This window comes from Carlito syrichta, unplaced genomic scaffold (assembly GCF_000164805.1).
Source record: "Carlito syrichta isolate Samal-C Ts95f unplaced genomic scaffold, Tarsius_syrichta-2.0.1 Scaffold309393, whole genome shotgun sequence".
Classification (NCBI taxonomy): Eukaryota; Metazoa; Chordata; class Mammalia; order Primates; family Tarsiidae; genus Carlito; species Carlito syrichta.
In genome coordinates, this window is record NW_007253489.1 from 93,163 (window position 1) to 118,822 (window position 25,660).

The 25,660-nt window shown below is 45.3% G+C and overlaps 1 protein-coding gene across 1 annotated transcript in view; it reads left to right on the top strand.

The window, feature by feature from the left end:
- Window positions 1–22,660, top strand: part of BAZ1B (bromodomain adjacent to zinc finger domain 1B) — a gene marked incomplete at its 5' end in the record, with an annotated part of 102,049 nt that extends 79,389 nt beyond the window's left edge. The window contains 7 exons of the mRNA XM_008067193.2: window positions 10,111–10,258; window positions 11,335–11,482; window positions 13,272–13,387; window positions 18,422–18,564; window positions 20,104–20,207; window positions 20,493–20,864; window positions 21,355–22,660. Of these exons, the coding sequence (XP_008065384.2) occupies window positions 10,111–10,258; window positions 11,335–11,482; window positions 13,272–13,387; window positions 18,422–18,564; window positions 20,104–20,207; window positions 20,493–20,850 (1,017 nt within the window). The remainder of the gene's footprint in view (window positions 1–10,110; window positions 10,259–11,334; window positions 11,483–13,271; window positions 13,388–18,421; window positions 18,565–20,103; window positions 20,208–20,492; window positions 20,865–21,354) is intronic.
- Between the last annotated feature and the right edge of the window lie 3,000 nt (window positions 22,661–25,660).

A 25,660-nucleotide genomic window follows, 5' to 3' on the forward strand; every position in this document is an offset into this window, starting at 1 on the left:
TTTTAAATCTTATTTATTTAGTGACAGGGTCACTCTCTGTTTCCCAGGCTGTAGGTTCATAGTTTATTGTAAACTTGAATTCCTGGCCTTTAGTGATCCTCCCACCTTGGCCTCTCAAAGCCGATTACAGGGGTGAGCCACGGTGAGCCACGGTGCCCGGCTCACAGTTACTGTTTTTTAAATTGTAGCAAAATATACTTAAAATACAATTTACTGTTTTTATGTGTATAGTTCTGTAGCATTAAGTATATTGGCATTGTAGTACATCTGTTACCGCTGTCCATCTCCAAAACTCTTTCATCTTCCCAAACTGAAACTGCTCACTAAACAATTAACTTTCCATTTTTCCCTTTCCACGGTCTGTGGCAGTCATCATTCTCTTTGTCTTTATGAATTTCACTATTCTAGACACTTCATATAAGTAAAATCATACAATACATATTCTTTTGAAACGGGCTTATTTCACTTAGCATAATGTCTTCAAGGTTAATTCACGCTATAGTGTTACCGACAGCAAGATCAGCTTGCTTGTACGTCAGAATAAACAAGCATAAGATATAGTGAAAGGAAGGTGATTCTATTCCAAAAGCTGGCAGATGGGGAAATGACCATGTTTATGCCTGGCAAAAAAAAACATTTTAGATTTTTAGGCTGATTGCAAGAGTTTTAATGGAAATTGTGGGGAAATGTGGGAGTGGCTTAGGTTGTATCTTGTTCTGATGGCTCCTCTTGGGTGGTGGTCCTACTGGAGGTCTGGTTGGTGTTATCTCAGATGTAGTCAAGTTATGGATCAGCCACCTGGTGACTCCTACCAAGTGGAAGGGTCCTGCAGTCAGGCTCTTTTAAGATTAGCCCTGGAATTTCTAAACCAGCATATGGTTATTGATAAGCATGCATGTTATAGGGTTGAAAAGAAGTTTGAGAAACATGTTTCAAGGCTTAAGATTAAGAAAGAGCAAAAAAGTTTTAAAATACATTTTAAGGCTGGAATAACTCTGGTTACTGTATGATATGCCAGAATTTCATTTCTTCTTTAAGCTGAGTAATATTACATAATGTGGTTTTCTTTTGAGTCAGAGTCTCACTCTGTCATTCAGGCTGGAGTGGAGTGGCACGCTCACGGCCTGCTGCAGCCTCGACCTGCTAGGCTCAGGCAGTCCTTCCGCCTCAGCCTTCCATGTAGCTGGAACTACAGGTGCGCACTACCATGCCCGGCTTACATTTTTTGATTTATTGTAGTGATTTGGTCTTACCAAGTTGCCTGGGCTGGTCTTGAACCCCTGAGTTCAGGCAATCCTCTTTGCCTCAGTCTCCCAAAGTGCTGGGATTACAGGTTTGAACCACTGTGCCCGGCCCCATTGTATGTTAAAAGAAAATGGTCTCTACTCGCACGGCACCTCTCATATCAAATGGGTGAATTTTTTCCACACTAAGCAGTTCTCCAGTTCTGTTTACGCTAGCTACTCTTACAGTTCAATTTAATTCTAACACCATCTACTTGGAGTTTGAATTAGATCTTACAAGTTAATATGCTCAGTCCCACAAGACAGCTCTTACTTCAGATGCCAGTTGCAAGCTCCAGGTTACTGTCTTTACCAGCTAGAAATGAAGGAGCCACATGACCCTCTTGTTTGATGTAGTAATTTGCTAGAATACCTCACAGAACCTAGGGAAGCAATTTGCTTAACTGTATCAGGTTACAACTCAGGAAAAACAGAGGAAGTGGTGTGAGTGGGGAGGCAGGGAGCTTTCTTGCTCTCTCTGAGCACTCTACCCTCCCACCCTTGGGGGGTATATTTACCAACCCGGAAGCTCATCGTATCTTTTTATATTTTATTTTATTATTTTATAGTCATAGGGTACAAGTGAGGATTTGCTACATAAGTAGGTTGCATACAGGTGAAGTTTGGGCTTCTAGCTGCCTTCTCTCCCCCAGTAGTAGCCAAGGCACCATTTGTGTAGCCATGTGCCCGTCTCCTGCACCCCCTTAGGAGTGCCCAGTGTCTGCCGATCCCACTCTCGTGCTACTGTGACTAGTGTTCAGGGCCCCCTTATAATAAGTGAGAACATGGAGTATTCAGTTCTTTGTTTCTATGATAGTTCACGTAGTATGATGGTCTTCAGCTGCATCTAAGTTGCTTTAAAGGCCATGATTTTGTTCTTTATGACTGCATAATATGCAATTGTGTACATGCATCACATGTTCCTTATCCAGTTCACTTTCGATGGGCATCTGCACTGGTTCCAAGTCTTTGCTGTTGTGAATAGTGCTGCAGTAAACATATACATGCAGGTCTTTTGGGTAGAGCAATTTATGCTCTTCAGGGTATAGTTTCAGGAGAGGGATTGCTGATTCACATGGAAGCTTGTTGTTCAGTTCTTCATCAAATCTTGTTCAAGAATTTGTCTCTTCCCACTTTTAGGAGTTTGTGGGTAGAGCAGAAATTTCCAGTCCTCTAATCACTTGGTCTTTTCAATGACCAGCTGTACCCCTAAATCACCTCATTAGTGTGAACCCGTGTATAATCCAACGGGGTGTCTTTGAATAACAAAAGACTCCTATCAGAAAGATCAAAGAGTTGTAGAATGGTGACAAAGACCAGATATTATGCCACATATGTATATACCTCATTTTATTTATTCAGTTGTCTGTTGATGGACACTTTGGTTGCTTCTACCTTTTGGCTATTATGAATAATGCTGTTGTGGAAATGAATGTACAGATCTCTCTTTGAATCCCTGCTTTTAATTCTTTTGAGTATATACCCAGAATTGTGATTGCTGGTAATTTGATGTTTAACTTTTTGAGGAACCACCATACTATTTCCTATAGTAATTATACCATTTTACATTCCCACCAGCAGTTCACAAAGGTTCTGGTTTTTCCACATCCTTGTCAACACTTGTTATGTTCTGTTTCTTTAATAATATTCATCCTAATGGATATGAAATGATATCTTATTGTGGTTTTTATTTGCATTTCCCTAATCATTAATGACGTTGAGCATTTTTTATGTGTTTATTGGCCATTTGTCTGCATTTGGAGGAATTTATATTCAAGTCCTTTGCCCGTTTTTAAGTTGGGCTTTTTTGTTGCTGTTGAGTTGTAAGAGATCTACGTATGTTCTTTATTAGATACATGATTTGCAAATGTATTCTCCCATTCCTTGGGTTGCCTTTATTCTGTTGATAGTGTCCTTTGATGCGTAAAAGTTTTTAATTCGGATGAAGGCTAAGTTAACCTATTTTTAAAATAGAGTTGCTGCCACTTCTGGTGTCATAGCCAAAAAAATCATTGCCAAATTCAACATCCTGACGCTTTCCTCTTTGTTCTTTTCTAAGTATTTTGCAGTTTAGCTTTTATATTTAGGTTCTTGGTCTAATTTTTATAAAGTGGTGGAAGGTAAGGGTATAACTTTATTTTTTTGTTTTTGTATGCAGTTATCCAGTTTCCTGGCTTCGTCGTTTTATTTAGCATGCTTATTGTAAGTAAATAAAATGAGAGATAAGTAAAATCTATAATTCTCGCCCAGATTTTACCACCCAAGGATATCACTCTTTTAATAGTTCGGTATACTTTTATGCATTTGCAAAGATAGTTTTGTTGAATTCTTAGATAATAGAATTCTATTCTGTATAATATTCTACAGAATAGCTAGCAGCTCCATTTTTTTCTGTTTTGTATATTAGATTTTTCCTGAAGAGTTCTTGTGTGAAGAAAAGAATTTGAAAACACTACATTGTGGGAGAGACTGTAGCCATTATTGAGTGTGAATACTGTCCGTAATTTTATTTTATTATTTGATTTTGGCATGATTACGGCTTACCACACCTTGACCTCCTGGGCTTAGTCGATCCTTCCACCTCAGCCTCCTGAGTAGCTGGAACTACAAGCATGTGTCATCATTCCCAGCTAGGTTTTTTTTTTTTTCTCCCCATAGAGATAAGGTCTGTGTTGCCTAGGCTGGTCTTGAACTCCTGGGCTCAAGCAGTCTTCCCCTCTTGGCTTCCCAAAGTGCAGGAATTACAGATGTGAGCCACCATGCCTGGCCTTGTCTCTAATTTTAGATTTTCCTCTCCTTTCTTTCCTCCCTTTCACAAACATCTGGTAAAGGCCTGCCTGTGCCAGTCCCTGCTTAGTTTTCAGGTCTTACAGAGAGAGATAAGTAAGACTTGCTTTCAAGGAGTTCAATTTCATTGTGAGAGAGAGGCAGGAGATGGTTACAGTAGTGTGACAAGTACTGGTGAGAAAGCAGTATTCAGGCTTACCTGTGAGGGATACCCAGGGCAAATTCGAGAAAACTTCCCAGAGGAAATGACATAGAAGATGAGTTCCCCCCCACTCCCCCAGTTGCCTGGTATATTATTGGTCTATTTAGGGTCTCAAGAAGATGGGTTTGTTTGTTTGTTTGTTTGTTTGTTTTTTTGAGTTGGAGTCACTCTGTCACCCAGACTGGAGTGTAGTGGCCGCTCCCGGCCACCGCAGCCTCGACCTGCTGGCCTCCGGTGATCCCTCCGCCTCAGCCTTCCAAATAGCTGGAACTACAGGCGCGCGCTACCACGCCCGGCTCATTTTTTTTTTTTAATTTATTGTAGAGATGAGGTCTCGCCAAGTTGCCCAGGCGGGTCTCGAACCTGCGGGCTCAGGCAATCCACTCACCTCAGCCTCCCAAAGGCACGGGATAACAGGCTGAGCCACCGAGCCCGGCTAGAAGATGGGTTTTAAACAATAAGTAGGAATTAATCAGGTGGCATAGGCCTTTTCAGATTGAACTGAAATTAACCTCTTGGTCGCTGACATCTGGTTCCTGTTTTGTTCTCCCAGTTTGCATAGAGTGAGTCTACATCCTTTCTAAAGCTCCTCAAATATTTGTACATAGTTGTCATATTCTCCCTACATTTCTTTCTGAGGCCAAAGGCTATATGTGATATAGGGAAGATCATTTGGGGTAAGGGGTAACTAGGGCAGATGAGTTCGTTTAGATAAAGGTTTAATTCTCAACTTAAGCTCAGAGACTTCACACATTTTATTATCTAGCTAGGACTTAGTTCTCACCTTCCTCTGTTCCTTTTAACTGGCTAGATGGCACCTAAGTAATTTTCTAGTTGATATCTAAGATACTAGACAGTTAACTAGTCTCCTTTGTTAAATCTCTTCTTATTAGGCATAATTTTTCATCTTAATACTACATGGGTTTTACTTTTAACTCTCTATAGTAGTCTCTTTCTTTTTTTTTTTTTTTGAATTGGAGTCTCACTCTGTCACCTGCTGGGCTCTGGCGATCCTTCCCCCTCAGCCTTCCAAGTAGCCGGAACTACAGTAGTGCACTACCATGCCCGGCTAATTTTTTCTGATTTATTGTAGAGATGAGGTCTTGCCAAGTTGCCCAGGCGGGTCACGAACCCACAGGCTCAGGCGATCCACTCACCTCAGCCTCCCAAAGCGCTGGAATGACAGGCTGAGGCACCGAGCCCGGCTAGAGTCTCTTTCTTGATGTGATCTTTCTGAGAGTCACATCTGTCTTTCTGTTTGTTTTCCTGCAACAAAAATTTTTTTAAATTGAAAACTAACCAGTAGCTGTAAGACTTTCATCAACCTCTTTGAGTACTGAACCCACAGTAAAGTAACCTCATTTTAGTTTGTCAGGTGATACTTGTTCTTAGCTTAGTTGGTGAGGAAAATATGAGCACTTCATAGGTCCAAACACATAGTACATAAATGGAAAGCATGGAGGAGTTTCTTGGAAAATTAATTAAGTTGCCTACTAAGTAGTTCAACAATGTTCTGCATTAAAATAGTGTGATGCCCCGTAGTTCACCACCAGAGGTCAGCTTTACCTCAGCTTTGAAATTTTCCACTGCCCTTTACTTTGAAGGTTTCCACTTAAAAAGGGCTAGAGTTTTTTCAGTTGGCACTGGACTAGTCCATGAGCTTATATCAATCTCTAATGTAGGCTTCAGTTTCCTTATTTATAAAAATGGATTATCTGTCAAATTACTTTTTGTTATGATAAGTGATCTCAAAAAAATAAATATGTATATATCTCCCTGGATATAACCCATCATGAGTTAAGGGGTGTGCTTGAATGTATATCACTTTTGCACCATTGTAAATTCATAAATTGAATTATTATAAAATGGGCCTATTCTGAATAACCAGTGTGGAAACAGCACAGATATTTGTGAGCTGGTGAATGGACAAACAAAATGTGAAATATCTGGTCAATGGAATATTGCTCAATAATAAAACTGATTGAAGCCAGGCTCGGTGGTTCAGCCTGTAATCCTAGCACTTTAGCACACAGGCTTGAGACCAGCCAAGGCTATTTGGCAAGACCTCATCTCTAAGATAAGTAAGTAAGTAAATAAAGTAAGTAAGTAGCCGGCTCGGCGGCTCAGCCTGTCATCCCGCGCCTTTGGGAGGCTGAGGTGAGTGGATTGCCTGAGCCCACGGGTTCAAGACCCGCCTGGGCAGCGAGACCTCATCTCTACAATCAATCAAAAATGAGCTGGGCATGGTAGCGCGCGCCTGTAGTTCCGGCTACTTGGAAGGCTGAGGCGGAAGGATCGCCGGAGCCCAGCAGGTCGAGGCTGCGGTGGCCGGGAGCGGCACTGCACTCTAGTCTGGGCGATAGAGTGAGACTCCAACTCAAAATAAATAAATAAATAAAGTAAGTAAGTTAGCCGGGCATGGTAGTGTGTACCTGTAGTTCCGGCTACTTTGAAGACTGAGGCAGAAGGATTGCCTGAGCCCAGCAGGTCGATGCTGGGGTGGCCGTGAGCGTGCCACTGCACTCCAGCCTGGGCAACGGAATGAGACTTTAACTAAAAAAAAAACAAAAAAAACTGATTTAAGTATTATTATATGCTATGTGAATGAACCTGGAAACATGCTCAGTCACAAAAGGCCTAGTCTAGTGTATGATACCATTTAAAATCTGTTTTAAAAAATAACAAGGTTAAATAAGCTTATTTCCCAAATCTTTTCAAGTTAAACTTTTTTGTTTCTGAGTCAGAGAGTCTCACTCTGTCGCCCAGGCTGGAGTGCAGTGGCACAGTGAGCTGAAGCCTAAACCTCCTTGGTTTAGGTGATCCTCCTGCCTCAGCTTTTCAAGTAGCTGGAGCTACAGGCGTGTGCTACCATGCCCGGCTAATTTTTTATTTTTTGTGGAGACGAGGTCTTGCTATGTTGCCTAGACTGGTCTTGAACTCCTGGGCTCAAGCAATTCTCTTGCCTTGGCCTCTCAAAGTGTTGGGATTACAGGCATGAGCCACTGTGCTTGTCCCCAAAGTTGTTGTTTTAAAAATACTCAAGCTGGGCACAGTGGCTCAACACTTTGGGAGGTAAAGGCGAGAGGATTACCTGAGCCCCAGGGGTTTGAGACCAGCCTGGGCAACTTGGCGAGACCTTCTTTACAATAAATTTTTAAAAAATTAGCCAGGCAAGGTGGTGCACACCTGTGGTTCTACTTGGAAGGCTGGGGCAGAAGGATTGCCTCAGCCCAGCAGGTTGAGTCTTTGGTGGCTGTGAGAGTGCCACTGCACTCCAGCCTGGGCAACAGAGTGAGACTCTGACTCGAAGGAAGGAAGGGAGGGAGGAATCTTAATGAGACCGGATGAGCTATTGAGTACTCAGATTTTATAGTTCATAGGGAATAATTAGGCAGTAAAAACCAGCACTGCGTGTGACTATTTCCTTCAGTATTGTGTGTCCTATTTGTCCAGTAGAGGGCAGCAAAGCCCATTTATAACCACTCACTGCCAGTGTTTGATAAATACTCTTTTTAGGAACTGATCCTAAAATGCTTACATTTTAATGTATTCCATTTAAATGATTTGAGTTATTCTCTTGTGAAAATAATCTGCAGTACTGTATGTCATCTGTCTATTTTATCAGGGGAGAAGACAGCAAGGCAGCTGTGATTGTGGACCTCAAATTTTACTAAGGACCTCTGCAGAAGGAAGGAAATTGTACTGTTTTTTAAAAACAGATGTTGAAATATCTCCAGCAGAGGTTGGAGCAAGGAATGAATTAGTTTGCATTAGAACTTTAGTGGCTCTTAAATACAGATTTTTTTTTTGTATTTTTATGTTACTTATCCTTGTAATGTATACACACAAGGCCTTCTGGGATTCTGTATTTCTGTAGAAAAGAGAAAAGACAGCCTTTGTTCCCCTCCCTCAACCCTTGCACCAATCAGCATGTAGTAGCCAACTTGAGAGCTCATTCATCTTTGTCCCTAGATAGCTCTATTTTAAAGCCTATTGCCTTTCAGGATAACTGGCTTTTCCTTTAGGAAGCCCATTACCTTCCAGTGAACCTTTTTGTCTGGGGCAGAGCAGTGAAATCCACCTGTGGAATTGAATTATTGTGGTTGTGGTAGCTAGAGCTAGCGCAGTCATAAAAGTACCAAGGTTGGCCATTGCTAACTTAAGTTAAAGTCATGACTGATTTAAGCAATATGACCTCGAAATAGTTGTTGATGGTAAGATACCCTGGTCTCTTAGCTTCTGATGTATTGTTTGGTTCTATTGTATGTTCTGATTATCTGAGCATGATACCCCTAAATTGGCATTTGTTAATAGGGACACTCACCTAATCGTTTAAGCTAGAAATGCTTTGAAAACATACAAAAAATCATTTTGATTAGCAACGGTAATAACAAATGAGTTAGCATAAAATAACATTTCTGTTTCTCATTAGGATGTATATTTTATAGGGGAGAAGAGGTCATGTTTGTCACTTAAATTCCTAATTATAGTTCTCTCCATCCTAAGTATGTTTTTTGGGCTGTTTCTAAATTATTTTGCTTTTTCTGATGATGGGATGAGGCAATGTAGGTTGTGCTCAGAGTAACCAGAAGGAAGTTAGGCTAACTCCTGAGACTAAAATTTTTGCTTTAACCAGACTCAGTGGTTCACACCTGTAATCCCAGCACTTTGGGAGGCTGAGGTGGGAGGATTGCTTGAGCTCAGGAGTTCAAGACCAGCCTGGGCAACACAGTGAGACCCCTTCTCTACCAAAAAATAGAAAAGTAAAAACATTAGCCAGGCATGGTGACATATGCCTGTAGTCCCACTAGTTGGGAGTTTGAGGTGGAAAGATAACCTGAGCCCAGGAGGTTGAAGCTGCAGTGAGCTATGATTGTGCCACTGCATTCCAGCCTGGGTAAGAGATGAGACCCCCCAACTCAAAAAATTTTTTACACTTTAGTTAGAAGTTGGTGATAAAGTGTATTAGGTATTTAATAATTTATATATTTAAATAATAGAGACAGGTCTCACTATGTTGCCTAGGCTGCTCTTGAGCTCCTGGCCTCAAGCAATCCTTCTGTCTCAACCTCCCAAAGTGGTGAGATTACAGGTGTGAGCCACCGCGCCCAGCCAAAATGCTTTTCTAGGCCCTGTAATCTGGAATTGTGGTAGGGAATAATGCAGAAATGTATAATCTTCTTAACCAAAGTTTTATTGACTACATAGCAGTGATGCATTCTAGCGTTTATAGCATATAAAATGTTCCTACTTTTAAGTGATACTAAATCTTTGAGTGAATTTCATTAGAAAAGACCTGTTCCTAGTCATCTCTACTCTGTGTGACCTTTGGTGAGTATTTTTTCACTCTTTGGAGCTTTGAGGTTTTTTTTCTTGAGATAAATGGGTTAGACTGGTGTAATTTTAGGAGGCAAATGTCTTCAGAATTATTGCATATCTTTACCTGTTTCTAGTCCTAGTCCTCTGTCAGTGTCTTTTCTTTATTCTTCTTCTTTTTTTTTTTTTCGAGTCAGTCTCTCTGTTGCCCAGGCTGAAGTGCAGTGGCGTGCTCACGGCCACCACAGTCTTGACCTGCTGGGCTCAGGTGATCCTTCTGCCTCAGCCTTCCAAGTAGCTGGAACTACAGGTGTGCGTCACCCTGCCCAGCTAATTTTTTGTTTTATTGTAGAGACAAGGTCTCGACAAATTGCCCAGGCTGGTCTTGATCCCCTGGGCTCAGGTAATCTTCTTACCTCTACCTCCCAAAGTGCTGGGATTATAGGCATGAGCCACTGCTCCTGGCTCTCAATGTCTTTGAGGTCATTGTAGTAATGCTGGCCTGGTTTCATCTCTGTTTAGGTTGCATCTGCACTGGAAAAATGGAAGGCAGCAATCCGTGAAGCTCAAACTTTTTCCAGGATGCATGTTCTCCTTGGGATGCTTGATGCCTGTATCAAGTGGGATATGTCAGCAGAGAACGCCAGATGCAAAGTTTGTCGGAAAAAAGGTATATTTAGATCAGATGTGCTAATCTGGGTATATTAAGGACTAGGATTTTCATTCCTGTGATCTTCATTTCTCCCCAAAAGAATTTTGTGTACAAAGAATTTAAGTGTGGTAGATTTTATTTTCTTCCAAAGGTTTATAAAATGCTAGTCTTTGAAATTACATTCCAGGGAATCAGAGCAGGCCCTTTGTTCCTTAACTTAGTGAGTATAAAATAAGAGCAGTTGACAGCTATAACCTTCAAATTTTCTAGAGAACAAGATTGGTTCATCTAAAATCTTAAAACCTTTTATTATCTCAGCCACCTGTGAAGTAAGATAGGTGCTTCCAGCAGGGGGCAGTCAATTGCTTTTAAAACATTCAATTGCTCTAGAATGAAGGTTGGAGAGGGGAGATGACCATGTTAAATTGATTCGTTGTATTTTTAAATGTAAACAGACCAAATGACTTTTTTTTTTGAGTTGGAGTCTTACACTATCACCCAGGCTGGAGTGCAGTGGCATTCTCATGGGCACCGCAGCCTCGACTTGCTTTGCTCAGGCGATCCTTCTGCCTCAGCCTTCCAAGTAGCTGGAACTACAGGTGCCCACCACCACACCTGGCTAATTTTTTGATTTATGGTATAGATGAGGGCACAGGCAATCCTCTCACCTCGGTCTCCAAAAGTGCTGGGATTATAGGCATGAGCCACTGTGCCCGGCCTCCAAATGACTTTGAAGGGAACCATATCAGACATGAGTTGGGAAGTGTTTTGGGGAGGCGAGGGTGTATCAAAACAGCAGCAGGATTTCCTTCTATCGCCTATTTTGTTTTGTTTTCCACCTCTTAGTAAATGTTAATTGTCCTGTTCTGGAGTGATTTCTAGAACTAGATTTGGGGATATAAGTTAGGAGACGTGATTCGTAAATTACCTACAGTGTCTTTTCAGAAAATGACTGCATTAAAAAGAAAAAAAAAACCTGTATAGCAGTATCTATAACGTGTTCTTTGGTGTTAGTTAAGGGTGATCAGATCTCTTTTACAGCTTTGACTGCTGCTGTGCTCCTGACAATGCTATATAATTTCATCTCTTTGCAGGTGAGGACGACAAATTGATCTTGTGTGACGAATGTAATAAAGCCTTCCACCTGTTTTGTCTGAGGCCAGCCCTCTATGAAGTACCAGATGGTGAGTGGCAGTGCCCAGCCTGCCAGCCTGCCACTGCCAGGCGCAACTCCCGCGGCAGGTGAGAATTTTTTATTTTCAAAGTAATCGAGTGAGTAAATAGATGTTACAGTTACGCTTCAGGTATTCAAACTGAATGATTCTAAAGAGCTTTAAGTTCATCTTTGGCATTGTACAGGCTAGTCATTTACAGTACTTCAGTAGGAGCTCAGAGGGCTCTGATCGAATTTTAGCTTAATGTTGACATTTCTAGTTTTCACTGCCAGCCACGTTCTTTGTCTTCTTGACCTCGCCGTCTCAGGTAACAGTACATCCTCCCTCTGCCTTTTGCCTCCATGTTGCCCACTTTCTGCGTCGTCTTGGTTCCTTCTACTGCCGCTCATTGCCAGAAATCTTCTGTCAGACTTACTGCCTTCCTTACTCATACCTATTGTTTTTCTCCCTATCGTGAGAAGAACTTCAGTGGCAACTTGGATATGAACTTCCTCTCTCTAATCCTACATGTCCCGCAATTTACCACATATTGTCAAATTAGTTTCTTGCTCTTCATTCTTTGAAGTCTCTGCTGCTGTGTATCACTCCTACATCTCTCACCTGGGCTACTTCTGGGGCTTGTCACTTCCTTTTCCTCACATCATATCTTCCCCCCTTACTCCATCCAGCTGTTAGGGTAATATCAGAATGATTTGCATAAGGCAAAAATCGCTTTTCAGAAACTTCCAATCCTTACATTGCCTCTAGAATAAAGTGCAAACTCCCTAGCTTAACTTCTGAGACTCTCATACAGAACGAGCCTCGTTTCTCTGAGCCCTAGTTCTGTATTTGTGTACTTGTTACAGACTGTTCATTGTTCACCTTGCCTCTTGTGCTTTCCTCCCCCCTGGGGATATTCTCTGCCCAACTGGGTAAACTACCCGTGGCCTAGCTAAAATTTCACTGCTTCTTTGAAAAGTCCTCACATCCTTAGAATTAATGGTTTCCCCTATTCTCTGAAGTAGTATTTTGGTACATGCATCTTGTCTTTATGGTTAGTTTTATACATGACTGTATCCCATGAGATTATTAATGCCCTGAGCGTAGACGTGGTACTTTGTTCTTTATGTGAATCTCAATAAGGCCAAACACAAGACCTTGTAAAGAGGAGACACCTAATATTTGCTAAGTTAATACCGTTGTTTTCCACACTGAAATTTGAGGTTATAAAAGGGCAGCTTACAGGCACTCTGGTTTGGCCTTTCTTTTAAAGGACAGAACTGTTTGATCCTGACCCCACCTTAACAGTATTACTCGGTTATTTCTCACTTCATTCCAGCTACACTTAGAGAGTTGAGACATGTTGCTCTGAAATGGTGGGGCTTTAGACCAGCTGTTCTGAGCTGGGATTGCCATTGCTTTGATGTTATGGTCATCTGCAAGCTGTTTCAGCTCCTGGAAGGGAGCCATCAAGGTGGAGTAACACCTGTCTGGGCTGTGTTTATCCTTTCATTTTTCCCTAGAGTTGGGGACAACTTTTAATACCCGAAGTGTTACATTATCTGGCTGTGTTGTGAAACAAAAGCAACAGTGTTTTGTATTGTTTTGCGTGGAGAAGGGTGCATTTTGATCTTGATTTCTGTTGCCATTGGCATTTTGTCCAAACCCTTAGGGGCCTGGTAGAGGGAAGCATGCTGTTGAAGCGTTGTTATTCATTTTGTGAAAAACTCCTGGTTTAGATTCAGGTTCCCTCCTTTAACATGAAATCCATCTCGTCTCTGAAGAGAAGAATGTGGCTGGGACTCCTGTGGGACTTTTGCCCTTAGAACCACTTTGGGCTAGAACCGTGTTTTTTACATGATTTTTTCTACTTACAGGAATTACACTGAAGAGTCTGCCTCTGAAGACAGTGAAGATGATGAAAGTGATTCAGAGGAAGAAGAGGAGGAGGAGGAGGAGGAGGAAGAAGATTATGAGGTGGCTGGTTTACGATGTAGGTATACTGTTCATCTTTGTGGTTAATTTCGCAGTCTTCCAAACTGACTTGGAAAGACTGGGTTGGCAGTGGATAATCAGCGTGGCCATCTTACAGTCTTCCTTTTCTCTCCTGTTGTGGCTTTGTGGTACCCCAGTTCCCAAGTGTTTAAATGGGGTTTCAGGATGCCATTCAACCTCCTGTCTAGTAGGAAGGAAGCTAGCTTGATCTCAAGAACATAAACTTAGGGCAGACCCACTTGCTGTAAGGTTTAGTAGACTTCAGGGTCCCAGGTATGTTCATGACAAGGCTGCTGGGGTTTTTTGTTTTTATTATAAAGATGTGGGGTACAATTCAGGGTTAGGTATATAAACATTGATTATGCAGGTACCCTTGTTGATGAGGTATGCCCCTCCCTCCCCTAGCAGTTTCCCTCAACTGCCAATCCCACCCCTCTTCCCCTGACAGTTTCCCACTACTGCCATTCGCTTTCTTATGGTGTTAAAATTGTTCAAGGTCCACTTATGAGTGAGAACACATGATACTCTGTTTCTGTGGTAGATCACTGAGTATGATTGACTCTAAATCCATCCAAGTTGCTGCGAAGTCCATATTTGTCCTTCTTTATGCCTGTGTAACATTCCATTGTGTATATGTACCACATTTTTTTTATCCAGTCCAGCTTTGATGGTCAACATGGTTTGTTCCATGTTTTTGCTATTGTGAATAGAGCTGCAATAAACATACGTGTGCAGGTAGCTTTTTTTGTAGAATGATTTAAATTCCTCTGGGTATAGTCCCAATAGGGGCATTGCTGGGTCATATGGAAGGTCACCTTCTAGTTCTTGCAGATACCACCACATTGTCTTCCAAAGAGGTTGCACTAGTCTGCATTCCCACCGGCAGTGTAGAAGTGTTCCTTTTTCTCCACATCCTCACCAGCATGTGTTGTTTGTTTTATTAATGATGACCATTTTTCCTGGGATTAGGTGGTAGCTCAGTGTGGTTTTGATTTGCATTTCTCTGATGATGAGTGAGGCTGAGCACTTTTTCATATGTCTTGGCTGCCCGTATATCTTCTTTTGAGAAGTGTCTATTCATGCCTTTTGCCCACTTTTTAATGGAGCTGTTTGTTTTTTCCGTTCGGCATGTTTGAGTTCCTTGTAGATCCTAGATGTTAGGCCTTTATCAGATAAACAGCAAATATTTTTTCCCATTCTGTGGGCTGGTCTCCCTGCTCTCTTGATGATTTCTTTTGCTTTGCAGAAGCTCGTTAGTTTGATGAGGTCCCACTTGTCTGTCTTATTTCTTTTTTTTCTTTTTAGTTGGAGTCCAGTTTTCCCAGCACCATTTACTGTAATAGATTCTCCTCTCCCCAGTGGTTGTTGTTGAAGGATTTGTCAAAGATGAGTTGGTTGAGAAATGGAGGCTTTGCTTCCAGAATCTCTCTCCTGTTCCATTGGTCTATGTACCTGTTCTTGTACCAGTACCAGGCTATTTTGATTACTGTAGCCTTATAGTAAAGTTTGAAATCTGGAAGTATAATACCTCCTGCTTTGTTTCTTTTGTTGAGGATTGTTTTGGCTATTCGTGGTCATTTATGTTTCCATATGAATTTCTTTTTTTTTCTTTTCATAATCAACATTTTTTATTATGGTTTTGTGGGGTACAGTTAAGGGTTAGGTGTACAGTTACGTTTCATTCAGGCACCCTGTTGAGAAGAGGTGTTTCCCCACCATATGAATTTCTGTATTGTCATTTCCAGGTCTGAGAAGAATGGTGTTGGTAACCTAATGGGTATTGTGTTGAATCTGTAGATTGCCTTTGGTAGGATGGACATCTTAACAGCGTTGATTCTTCTATCCATGAGCGTGGAATATTTTTCCATTTGTTTGTGTCGTCTTGGATTTCTTGGAGTAGTGTTTTGTAGTTCTCATTGTAAAGGTCTTTTACTTCTATGGTTAGGAAGATGCTGAGGTATTTCATATTTTTGGTGGCTGTTGTGAATGGGGTTGTGCTTTTAATTTGGGTCTCTGCCTGCTTGTTGGTGTGTAGGAATGCAACTGTCTTTTGCACATTTATTTTGTACACTGAGACTTGGCCAAAGTCCTTTAACGGTGCAAACAGGTTTTTGACAGATACTCTTGAATTTTCAAGGTATAGGATCATACCATCAGCAACGGTGACTTCTTTTTCTATTACCCGGGTTTCCTTCTCTTGTCTAATTGCCCAAGCTAGGACTTCCAACACAATGTTGAACAAGAAGGGTGAGAGTGGGCACGGGCTGCCGGTTTTGAATCTCTCAGTATACAGGGACAATGGGTAAGGAAGAGCTAGGCTCGTTACCATCTCCTATGGTTCTTTTGGACCTTGGTGTAGTGCTCCTTCCGGAGTGATTTTTTCCTCTCTGGTTATAGTGATCTTCTCTTCCCTGCAGTGTGCAGGGATATATCTTTGCTAGTTTGCAAAGAGAACACTGATTTTTTTCCATGGCTTAGGTGTAAAGATGTTAGGAAGATTCAGACCTGTTTTCACTAGATGTCAGTATGAAAAAACAGCATCATTTTTTATTGACTCTAAATCTCTCATGTTCATTTTTCTTGACTCTTTGAGAGTCTCATCATTTTTATAGCTTTATGTCCACCAGTCTAGGCTTTTTTTCTTTTCTTTTTTTTTTTTGAGTTGGAATCTCACTCTGTCGCTCAGACTGGAGTGCAGTGGCACGCTCCCAGACACTGCAACCTCAATCTGCCGGGCAATTCTTCTGCCTCAGCCTTCCAAGTAGCCAGAACTACAGGCGTGCACTACCACGCCCAGCTAATTTTTTATTTATTGTAGAGACAAGGTCTCGCCAAGTTGCCCGAGTGGGTCACGAACAGTCTAGGCTTTTAACAGCTTCCCTCTTTCCAAAATATACTTTTTCTTTATAGGTTAGTAGAAAGGAGACTACAGATCAGGTTTTTGATGAGTTTTTAAAGAGATGACACATTTCCCAAGATCATAGAACTTCTGAATATTCTTAGTTGGTACAAGGAGAGTCTGGTATGACCAGTCTCTTACTGCAATGAGGCTGCCAAAAATCTAATGGCTTTGGGTTTACACGTTTGCTTCCATTCTCCAACTTTCCTCCCCTATACTCCAGAGGTGTAATTTGGGATACCTTAATCTCCCTTTTTGGGTTGGGGACTCACTGTATTACCCAGACTGGAGTACAGCAGCACAGTCATGGCTTACTGCAACCTTGACCTCCTGAACTCAAGCTATCTTCTTGCCTCAGCCTCCCAAGTAGCTGGGTCTATAGGCATGTGCCACCAAGACTGGCTAAAATTTGTGTGTGTGGTTTTTTGGGGGCGGGGAGGTGGTAGAGATGAGGTCTTGCTATGTTGCCCAGGCTGGTCTTGAACTCCTGGGCTGAAGCAATCCTCCCAAAGTTCTGGGATTATAGGTGTGAGCTACAGTGCCCAACCAATCTCCCATTCTTATAGGACTCCTTTGTTTTGTTCACTAGGTATGATTTTTTAGGTATCCCAGAGTAAGTGAGCAAATGGCCCATTGGCCCTGCATTCAAGGAATCCATCTTCTATTGGCCAGAAGGTCAATGACTTGGGCACACATTTGTCTGGGAACATTCTGAAAATAGTATATTGATTTTGTTTCTTTTCAGGCTAGTGATTGCTTTCTGTTTCCACATTGTTGCTTTCTTTCCAATGAATTATTCCCTCCAAAAGGATCTAGGAACTGTTTGGTACTTGAGAGGCCTTTGTCTCCCTCACCTTTCAGACTGCCAAAGATGTAGTTTCCTAGTGTGACTCAAGGCCCTGGCACCTCAGCATCAGTTTCTTACTCAGTCTTGAGCTAGAGACCCTACAATTCAGGGAGGGTGTATCACGGTCCAGAAATAAAACGTAAAGCATTATTTATCTTTTTTTTTGTATCACTGCCTCTCTATGCCCCTATCTGTGTTCAAATATCATCTCCCCTCACCCCAGGATGTTAACAAGGAAACACCTGTGGAGAAACCTTGAGCCAATTAGGAAGGGTAGCCCAGAGGACATACTGAAGAATGTGGTTTTCCTGACATTGCGCTCCTTTTGTAAACCTGAGACACAAGTAGTCTCTGTGCCTTTGTTTGTCTGTTGTTGGAAACAGGGTCTGACTATCACCGAGGCTGGAGTACAGGGTGTTGCGATCCTGGCTCACCACAGCCTCCACCTCCTGGGCTCTGGATCCTTCCACCTCACTCTCCTGAGTAGCTGGGACTGCAGGCGTGCAGCATCACGCCAGCTTCTTTTTGCATTTTTTGTGGGGACGAGGTCTCGCCATGTTGCCCAGGCTGGCCATGAATTCTGGGCTCATGTGATTGTCTTACCTTGGCCTCCCAGAGTGCTGGGATTGCAGGCATGAGCCACTGTACCTAGCCCTTGGTATTCTTTATTCTCTCTTTGGGAACCCTGAGCAGGGCCTAGGCCACTGTCGCTGGTTTTCGGAAATGGAAGGAAGTGGGACTGAGATTAGCCCTAAATTGGATTCAGCGAGGAAACCTTGTGGCCCTTCATGTAAGGATCAGCTTTTCTTTGAAAAGATTGTGATGGTGGGTGTGGAATAACTCGGGATTATGAAACAGGGTCTGGTTGACCGTTGAATTTCATTTCACATGTAAATACATACACACTCGCAGGCTGGGCTTAGGCTGTAGGGAATCCAGGCTGGCCTGTTTGCACGTTGCTTCTACTCCTGAGTGAGTCAGTTTACAGTTGATTCCTTCAAGGACCTCATTGCTGGGAGTGACTGTACAGGTTGGGGACAGAGGAAAGAAGTACTGAAGGACCTGAAAGGTCTTTGGCAGTTACGAAAGGTATTCACGCTTCATCTGCTACTGCCACTTTTTAGTGTCCTGTCAAGTAAGGCAAGAGGAAAATAGCAAGAGCACCTTGAGACCAAATAGGCCATGGCTTTGCTTGTCCAAATCATGACCCCCTTCCTTTCCTCCTTTCCGGAAATGCTCCTTCCTTTACGCTCAGTTCTGCTCTGAATCCGTACTTTTTGTTTCAGTGAGACCTCGAAAAACCATCCGGGGCAAGAATGTCATTCCCCCTGCAGTAAGGCCAGGCCGACGACCAGGTAAGAAGCCACATCCTACCAGAAGGTCTCGGCCGAAGGCACCACCTGTGGATGATGCTGAGGTTGACGAGCTGGTGAGAATTGTTTATCAGCCTCTCTCTAACCTTTCTGTTTCTTATTCCCCACTCTAGCATTAGGAAATCATCAGGCAACAGGTGGGAGCCTAGTGAGGCCGATGGGTGGGCCTGTAGGCAGGCAGAAGCAGCAGGCCCTCCAGGAACAGCTATGCGCGGCATTTCCCTCCTGTAGCCTGCAAACATTGTCTTCTCTAGTTAGCAGGCAGCCTGCAACTTCGTAAGGATTTTAAAATAGTATCCATGTGTCTCCAGTGGGCTCAGAGGGACTGGGTCTTCTTGTGGGAATGTCAGCAATGTTGGAGCCTCACTTACTGTTCAGTTGACAGTTGTTATGGGAGGGACATCACCCTCCCCTCTGCCTCTTAACCAATGTAATTCTAGCAGTTTTGTTTTAGCTCTTACTTGAACTTTAAAGAACAAGAAAGAAGCTCTTGAAAAGGTGCTTGCTTTTACAGATTAAGTTGGGATTGTCAGCACAAAGCAAGCCATTAGGGAGATCAAAGGGCATTCAACGATGCTCCTATTTGCCCAGCTAACCCCTTCAACTCTTTGGCTTCTGCTCTAAGTCACAGCTTTGTTATGGCTACCATGAGCGGAGGCCCTGCCCCTTTTCTCCTTAGCCACTGAACAGTGGATGAACCTCGATTTTCTTCCCAGAGACACCCCACCCTCCACAGAATGGGCTGGTGGTGGCCTAGCTAGCCTGTCTGGCTTTCTGCAGTTGCTGCCCGTCCATGGTATCACCATAATCCCAGGTCCCTCTGTTCTCAGAGGGCTAGAGGGCTAGTGTCCTGTTGACAGTGACCCTCTCCAGCCGACCTCTAGCCGGACTGCTGCTCATACAACAACTGCTGCCTGCCCTCTGCCCTTTTGATCACCATCTGCCAAGGAGGAGGCAAGTGGACTGAAGGGAAGACGCCTGCCCCTGGGCTGAGCGCACTCCCTGACTTGAGCATCAGAAGATTTTTTTTGTTGTTTTTTTTGAGTCAGAGTCTCACTCTGTCGCCCAGACTGGAGTGCCGTGGCACGCTCATGGCCACTGCAGCCTCGACCTGCTGGGCTCTGGCGATCCTTCTGCCTCAGCCTTCCAAGTAGCTGGAACTACACGCAGATGCCACCACACCCTACTAATTTTTTTATTTATTGTAGAGACGAGGTCTCACCATGTTGCCTAGGCTGGTCTCACTCTGTCACCCAGACTGGAGTGCAGTGGCCGCTCCCGGCCACCGCGGCCTCGACCTGCTGGGCTCCAGCAATCCTTCTGCCTCAGCCTTCCAAGTAGTTGGAACTACAGGCGCGCACTACCACGCCCGGCTAATTTTTGATTTATTGTAGAGATGAGGTCTCGTCAAGTTGCCCAGGTGGGTCTTGAACCTGCGGGTTCAGGCAATCCACTCACCTCAGCCTCCCAAAGTGCTAGGATTACAGGCTAAGCCACCGAGCCCTGCCTTTTCTTGTTTTTTAAAGCAGATTTTCTGCCCTGTCCACTCTCCTTCCTCTCTCGTATGTGTCATGACATTCTTTTTTTGGCACCAGGTGCTTCAGACCAAGCGGAGCTCCCGGAGGCAAAGCCTGGAGCTGCAGAAGTGTGAAGAGATCCTCCACAAGATTGTGAAGTACCGCTTCAGCTGGCCCTTCAGGTGAGTTCTGTGGGCTCCTGTGAGTACAGGAGATAGGAACAACCTGGCAGGTTCTGAAAGCATTCAAAAAAGGCAGCTAGCTGAGGGAGTGCTTGGCGGAACTCCTAGAGACTCCCTGATCACTGTCCTTTCAGGACGTGTCTCAGTGGCAGGCAACCTTCTCCCCTCTGTGTCTGCCAGTTGGCCGATTGCAGTGGGGATAGGCACCTCAGGCTGGTTGACACCAGGGTTCCCCTGGGTGCAGTTAAGCCTGTGCAGACCCCTCCGTTTGGCTCTTTTCCACAGGGAGCCTGTGACCAGAGATGAGGCTGAGGACTACTATGACGTGATCACTCACCCCATGGACTTTCAGACTGTGCAGAACAAATGTTCCTGCGGGAGCTATCGTTCTGTGCAGGAGTTTCTTGCCGACATGAAGCAAGTGTTTACCAATGCTGAGCTTTACAACTGCCGTGGCAGCCATGTGCTAAACTGCATGGTGAAGACAGAACAGTGTCTGGTGGCTCTGTTATATAAACACCTTCCTGGCCATCCATACATCCGAAGGAAACGCAAGAAGTTTCCTGATAGGCTTGCTGAAGATGAAGGGGACAGTGAGTCAGAGCCCATTGGCCAGTCCAGGGGACGAAGACAGAAGAAGTAGAGAGGCAGGGCCTGGTAAGGGAGCTGCGGCGGGAGGCAGCGAGGGAGGCTTGGAGGGAGGGGACGGAGGGAGGCTGAGCGCTTGGAAGAGATCACGGGGCGTCTGGAGAGGCCCGGCCTCCCCGGCCTCTGCAGCTTTCCAAAACTCCCCAGAGTCTCACTCAAGCAAACCTCTTTGGGGAGCCTAATGCGGGGTTGGTGGTCTCTGTCCAGCAATGTGGGGAGAAGAAGGCCATGAGCCCTTCCTTCCGAGAGTTTCCAGAAAGAGTCCAGAGGCGTAGCTTTGCTGGTGAACCCAGTTCCTGTTCCTTCTTCTTTCCCAAGGTCCCTGCCACTCTGGCTCCCACAACAGTGCCAAGCCCCTCTGGTCTCCAAGGGGAGGGATCACTGTATCACCTACATCAGGCCAGCTGGGGAGGTGGTATTGGCTTTTTAGAGATCTGTATTTATCTACAGTCTGGTTTCTTTAAGCCCTTGCTCTGTCTCTTCTTCCCCTCCCTCTCAGGTTGACGGTATCAGTGAGTGCCATACAGAATTCTGTGTTCACCAGCATCATGAAACAGTTGTCTTTTGAGTTGATCTTGGCAGAGCAGAGGGACATTTTCTGGAGCCATTCCTGAATATCCCCCCCCCCGTGTGACAACCCTCTTCCCATTCCCCCACGTCACTCCCTCAAAAAAAAGAAAAGCAAAAAAACAAAAACCTAAGGCACTTCACTTAGAGACTGGAGTCCTGCTTGTAATCATGCATATAACTTTTACTTTGATGGATCTGGCCAGAGGGGTGTTGGAGCCCAGCCCACCCACATACCAGACAAGCTCTTAGGGGAGCAGAAGAAAAGCAGGAAGAAGTAAAATGTTTAATTTTTTAATTGACTTTTGTAGTATTAAAGGTTGCTTGTTTCAGCAGTGATCATGTATAAAGAACATCTTGTAAGATACTCCTGACATCTTGCTTTGGCACATGTACAGTACCGTTTCTATGATGATGTGTTTGCTTTGCTTTCCGTCGTCTCCTCCCTCAGCCCTGCCACTCTCCTTCGGGGAACTTAGGCTGGAGGCCCATCAAGACAGGCGGTGGGGCTGGGGGGTGCCGTTTGCCTCCTTCCGGGGCCAGGGCCTCGGACTTGAGCTCCTTGTGAACCTGAATGTTTCGGCCATCAGTGTCAGGGGTGGGGTGGGCTGGGGTGGGAGGAGAGAGCAGGGGAGGAGCTCAGAGAGCCCTTCCCACGACGCGTCTAGCGCTAGTCGTCATATTTAGGCAAAACTTTGGAGTTTTCTTTCCCTTTTATGACAGATTTTGATAAAAGTACAAAACAGGGTTTAATTTTATTTTTTATCAGCCTTGAATTTGGAAAATTTGAGCACCTGAGCTCTTCTGTACCTATTTCAGTGAAAGGAAAAGAAGTCCATCAAGGGGATTGCAGCTCCCAGAACTTGCGTAGAAAGCCTCTTACTGTTCAGCTGCAGGGTATACACGGTCTCTGTCTCTCCCCTCTCCTCCTCACCCAAGGACTGGGGGATTTGCTCCCATGGCTGGTGGATAGTTTACCATCCCTTCTCCTACAGGCATGGAGTTAGCACTGACATCACAGCTTCGTAGTCCCAACTACCACCGACTTCCCCTGCCTCGTATTCTAGATCCAGTCTGTTCTTGTTAATAGTGAGAATCCTGTGTTCCCACTTCAGTGACACCCCGATTGTTTGTTGTTTTTTAAATTGTCTTTGAGGAGGAAGGGCCCCATTAAAGGGTAAACTTGTAATAAATTACAGTTTCAAATAAACATTATGTACTTGTGTTTATATAAAGAAGAAATTTTTTGAATCTTCCTTTGTGCTCTTGGAGGTGGTGGTGGATAGCGTAGTACCACTGCTGCTGTCCCACTGACACTTGGAGCCAGGTCCTCTGCAAAGGCTTGGCTTCCGAGCTAAGGGTTTCTCCCTTAGTGTTGTTAACTACAGTTCAGATCCATCTGCTGCATTTCTTAGCTCCTAGGCAACATTTCTCAGGCATTGGGTAAAAAAAGCACGGCCATCAAGCCTCTCCTGGCCTTGTCTCCATCTGAAACCTCAAAAAACCTTATTTGAAACTAGGAGTTGGGGGAAAATATATTTTAAAGCTTCACTATGAGAATTATGTGGAATTTGGGGGGAAAATCCTGATATTTTAAACTTCGTTCAAGAAAAGCTTCAAACACTGAGTATATTGAATTCCCATGCACTTAGCTTTAACAATTCTACCACTTGGGCAGTCTTGTTCTATTTATGCCTTCATTTATTTTTTAAAGTCAGACTGGTTGATTTGAGTAGGTCAATGCTGGAAGCACCTCACCTATGGAACACAAATAGTTTGTTCAGCCACTACTGTGAACCCAGTTACTGAGCTGTGAAACTGCTAGTTCCTGGCCAGCCGAGCCAGGGATGGCATAAGGTGAAATGGGAAGTCTCACGCTCTGGGGGAAGGCCCTGCCACTGGCTTTGTGGCCTTTGGTGGGCGAGTGGGCTTCGAGCCAGGCCCGTGCTGAGCCTTCTCAGCGGTTTTCAGTCCTGCCTGGAGGAAGCAGGCTTGCCCTAACAAAAACTGGGTTGACTAGCTCATCTGCTGCAGCCCTCCAGCTCTGGAGAAGAGAGCTGTGCTACTTCCGAACATTTTCTGCATGATGCCAGCGGCATTCAGGGCTCCCAGCCACATGTGTGAAGTCCTGTTCCTCAGGTAAGTTCCCTCAAGCACACGCTAGGACAGGATCCTGAGCTCAGCTTCCTTGCTGCCTTGGGGGAAGCCACTTTGGGTGGTCGCTACACACGGAGACGGGAGAATGCCGTTTCTTAGGGGTCCGAATCATGACTTGGGAGTCAACTGAGAACTGTCTGTGTCTTGGCACTCTTCTCACTCCTCCAGCCTTGTCTCTGCAGAGGAGCCATGGTCTGGACTCGGGTGGCAGTGAGGTGGTATCTAGATTCCACAGCCAGTCTCAGAGGGGCACCTCTTCCAGGAGTCGGGGCCTTGGCCAGGTGCTAAGAGTGTCACCTTAAACCACTGCCCTCCCCTGACCCTTTCCCTGAGCCTTAGGGCCCTGCACCCAGAACTGCCAGAGCCAGGAGCTTCTCCCTTCAGGGTGTCATCTGGAGCAGCACCTGAGCTGCTCACGTCATCTCCCAGTCTGCCTCAGTCAGGATCGTCCCTGCTGACTCCGGGTTCCCTTGGCCCCCCGGCTCAGCCCCACAGGGACAGACTGTGTCTACCAAGGGTGCGTGGACGTGCGATGCTGCGCTCCCAAGGGCAGGCAGGGGCGGGGACACGCGAGGCGCGTGCCCGCCGGGGTTGCTTTCTGAAGCCTTCTTCCCCGCCTGGAGTGTTCTTTCCTGGGGGGAGGGGGAGGAGGTGGGGGGGCAGTCGTCTCCTCCCCGACCACTTTGTCCAGCTTCTCTGGACATAGCCTCCCTAGGTTGCACACCCTGCCCTTCCCCACATTGGACCGAACTGAATCCATGATGTGGTGGAAGTCAAAGATGCCCTGGAGGCGGACTTGGGTTCAGCTCCCCGCCGGGCCTGGGGTTGCCTGGCTGTGTGATTTTGAGCTGACCAAGTTCTCCAAACACTTGCCATCTAACGGGGAGAGGAGCAGGTGGGAGGATTAATGTGTTTCCGTCCAGTGTCTTCCAGGGCTGGGACTCTCGCTTAGGATGGCCCTGCCTGCCCTCCTAAGTCCTGGCCTCCCTCTGTGCCCCCGCAACCCTTCCCATCCCGGTTCTCTGGAAACCAGCCACCAGGTTTGTTTCCGCTGGGCGGGGGACATGCCCACCCACCAGCAAGAAGAGGGGTCAGATGGATACCCTTTGATTCTCACCCCCTCCCCTTTTCCCACACTCCCCACCTGCTGCCGCCTTCCCAGGTCGCTGGAATCCTTTCATTTTAGCTCCTGTCCTGGTGCAGGCCTTTTGCATCCTCCCTTCACTCCCCGCAGACCTGGTCTGAGTCCAGCTGTGTGGCCTCCTTACTACCTTCGATGAGCTCATTCGGTTTCCCAGTGACTCTCAACATGGGACATTATAATGAGTTTGGGTAACCTGGCTTTGTAGCTCTAAGGCGTGCAGGGGCATAAGGTGTTTCTCCAGGAAGGTGGTAGGTGGGAGGCGCGTTCCCTGTGCAAGAAGCAGCCAGAGTACAGGCGTGAGGGCTGCAAGCTTCCCCTGGGACGGGGCTGCTCCTTGTGGTGACGGGCAGGCCTTAAGCCCCTCGACCCACAGTGGGCCTGTCTTCCAGGAACTTGACCCAGTCTGACACTGGGATTTCCTTCGTGTCCCTGTGGGAGTCATGGCTGGAGCAGGACAGAGAGCCCTGAGATGCCCTAGGTTTGGGGATCAGCCCTTCCACTGACCTTGGGGACCTGAGCCTTTCCCTCCCTGACCCTCTAGAGGGAGGCAGGCAGCAGGGCTGGACCCTTGGAGCCTCCTGGAGCTGACACGGAATGCTGGCTGTGCCGTAGGCACCTGGAAGACAGTCACCCAAGTCCTACCAGCCTAGACGGGGCGCTAGGCCTTTACCCCAAGCTGACAGGGGTCTCTGGGACGGCCACACACACCAGACTACCTCACAGTGGGCAGAGAAGAGGCAGATCCCAGCAGCCCTGAGCTCGCCCAGCTCACAGACACGCGACCTTTCCCTGGCTCCCGGCACACAGATCCGTGGAGCTCCGCACAACCCCTGTGGACGGCCCCATTCTCACTGCTGCCATCAGCACCTCAACCCTTTCTCTTTTTTTTTTTTTTTGAGTTGGAGTCTCACTCCGTCGCCCAGACTGGAGTGCAGGA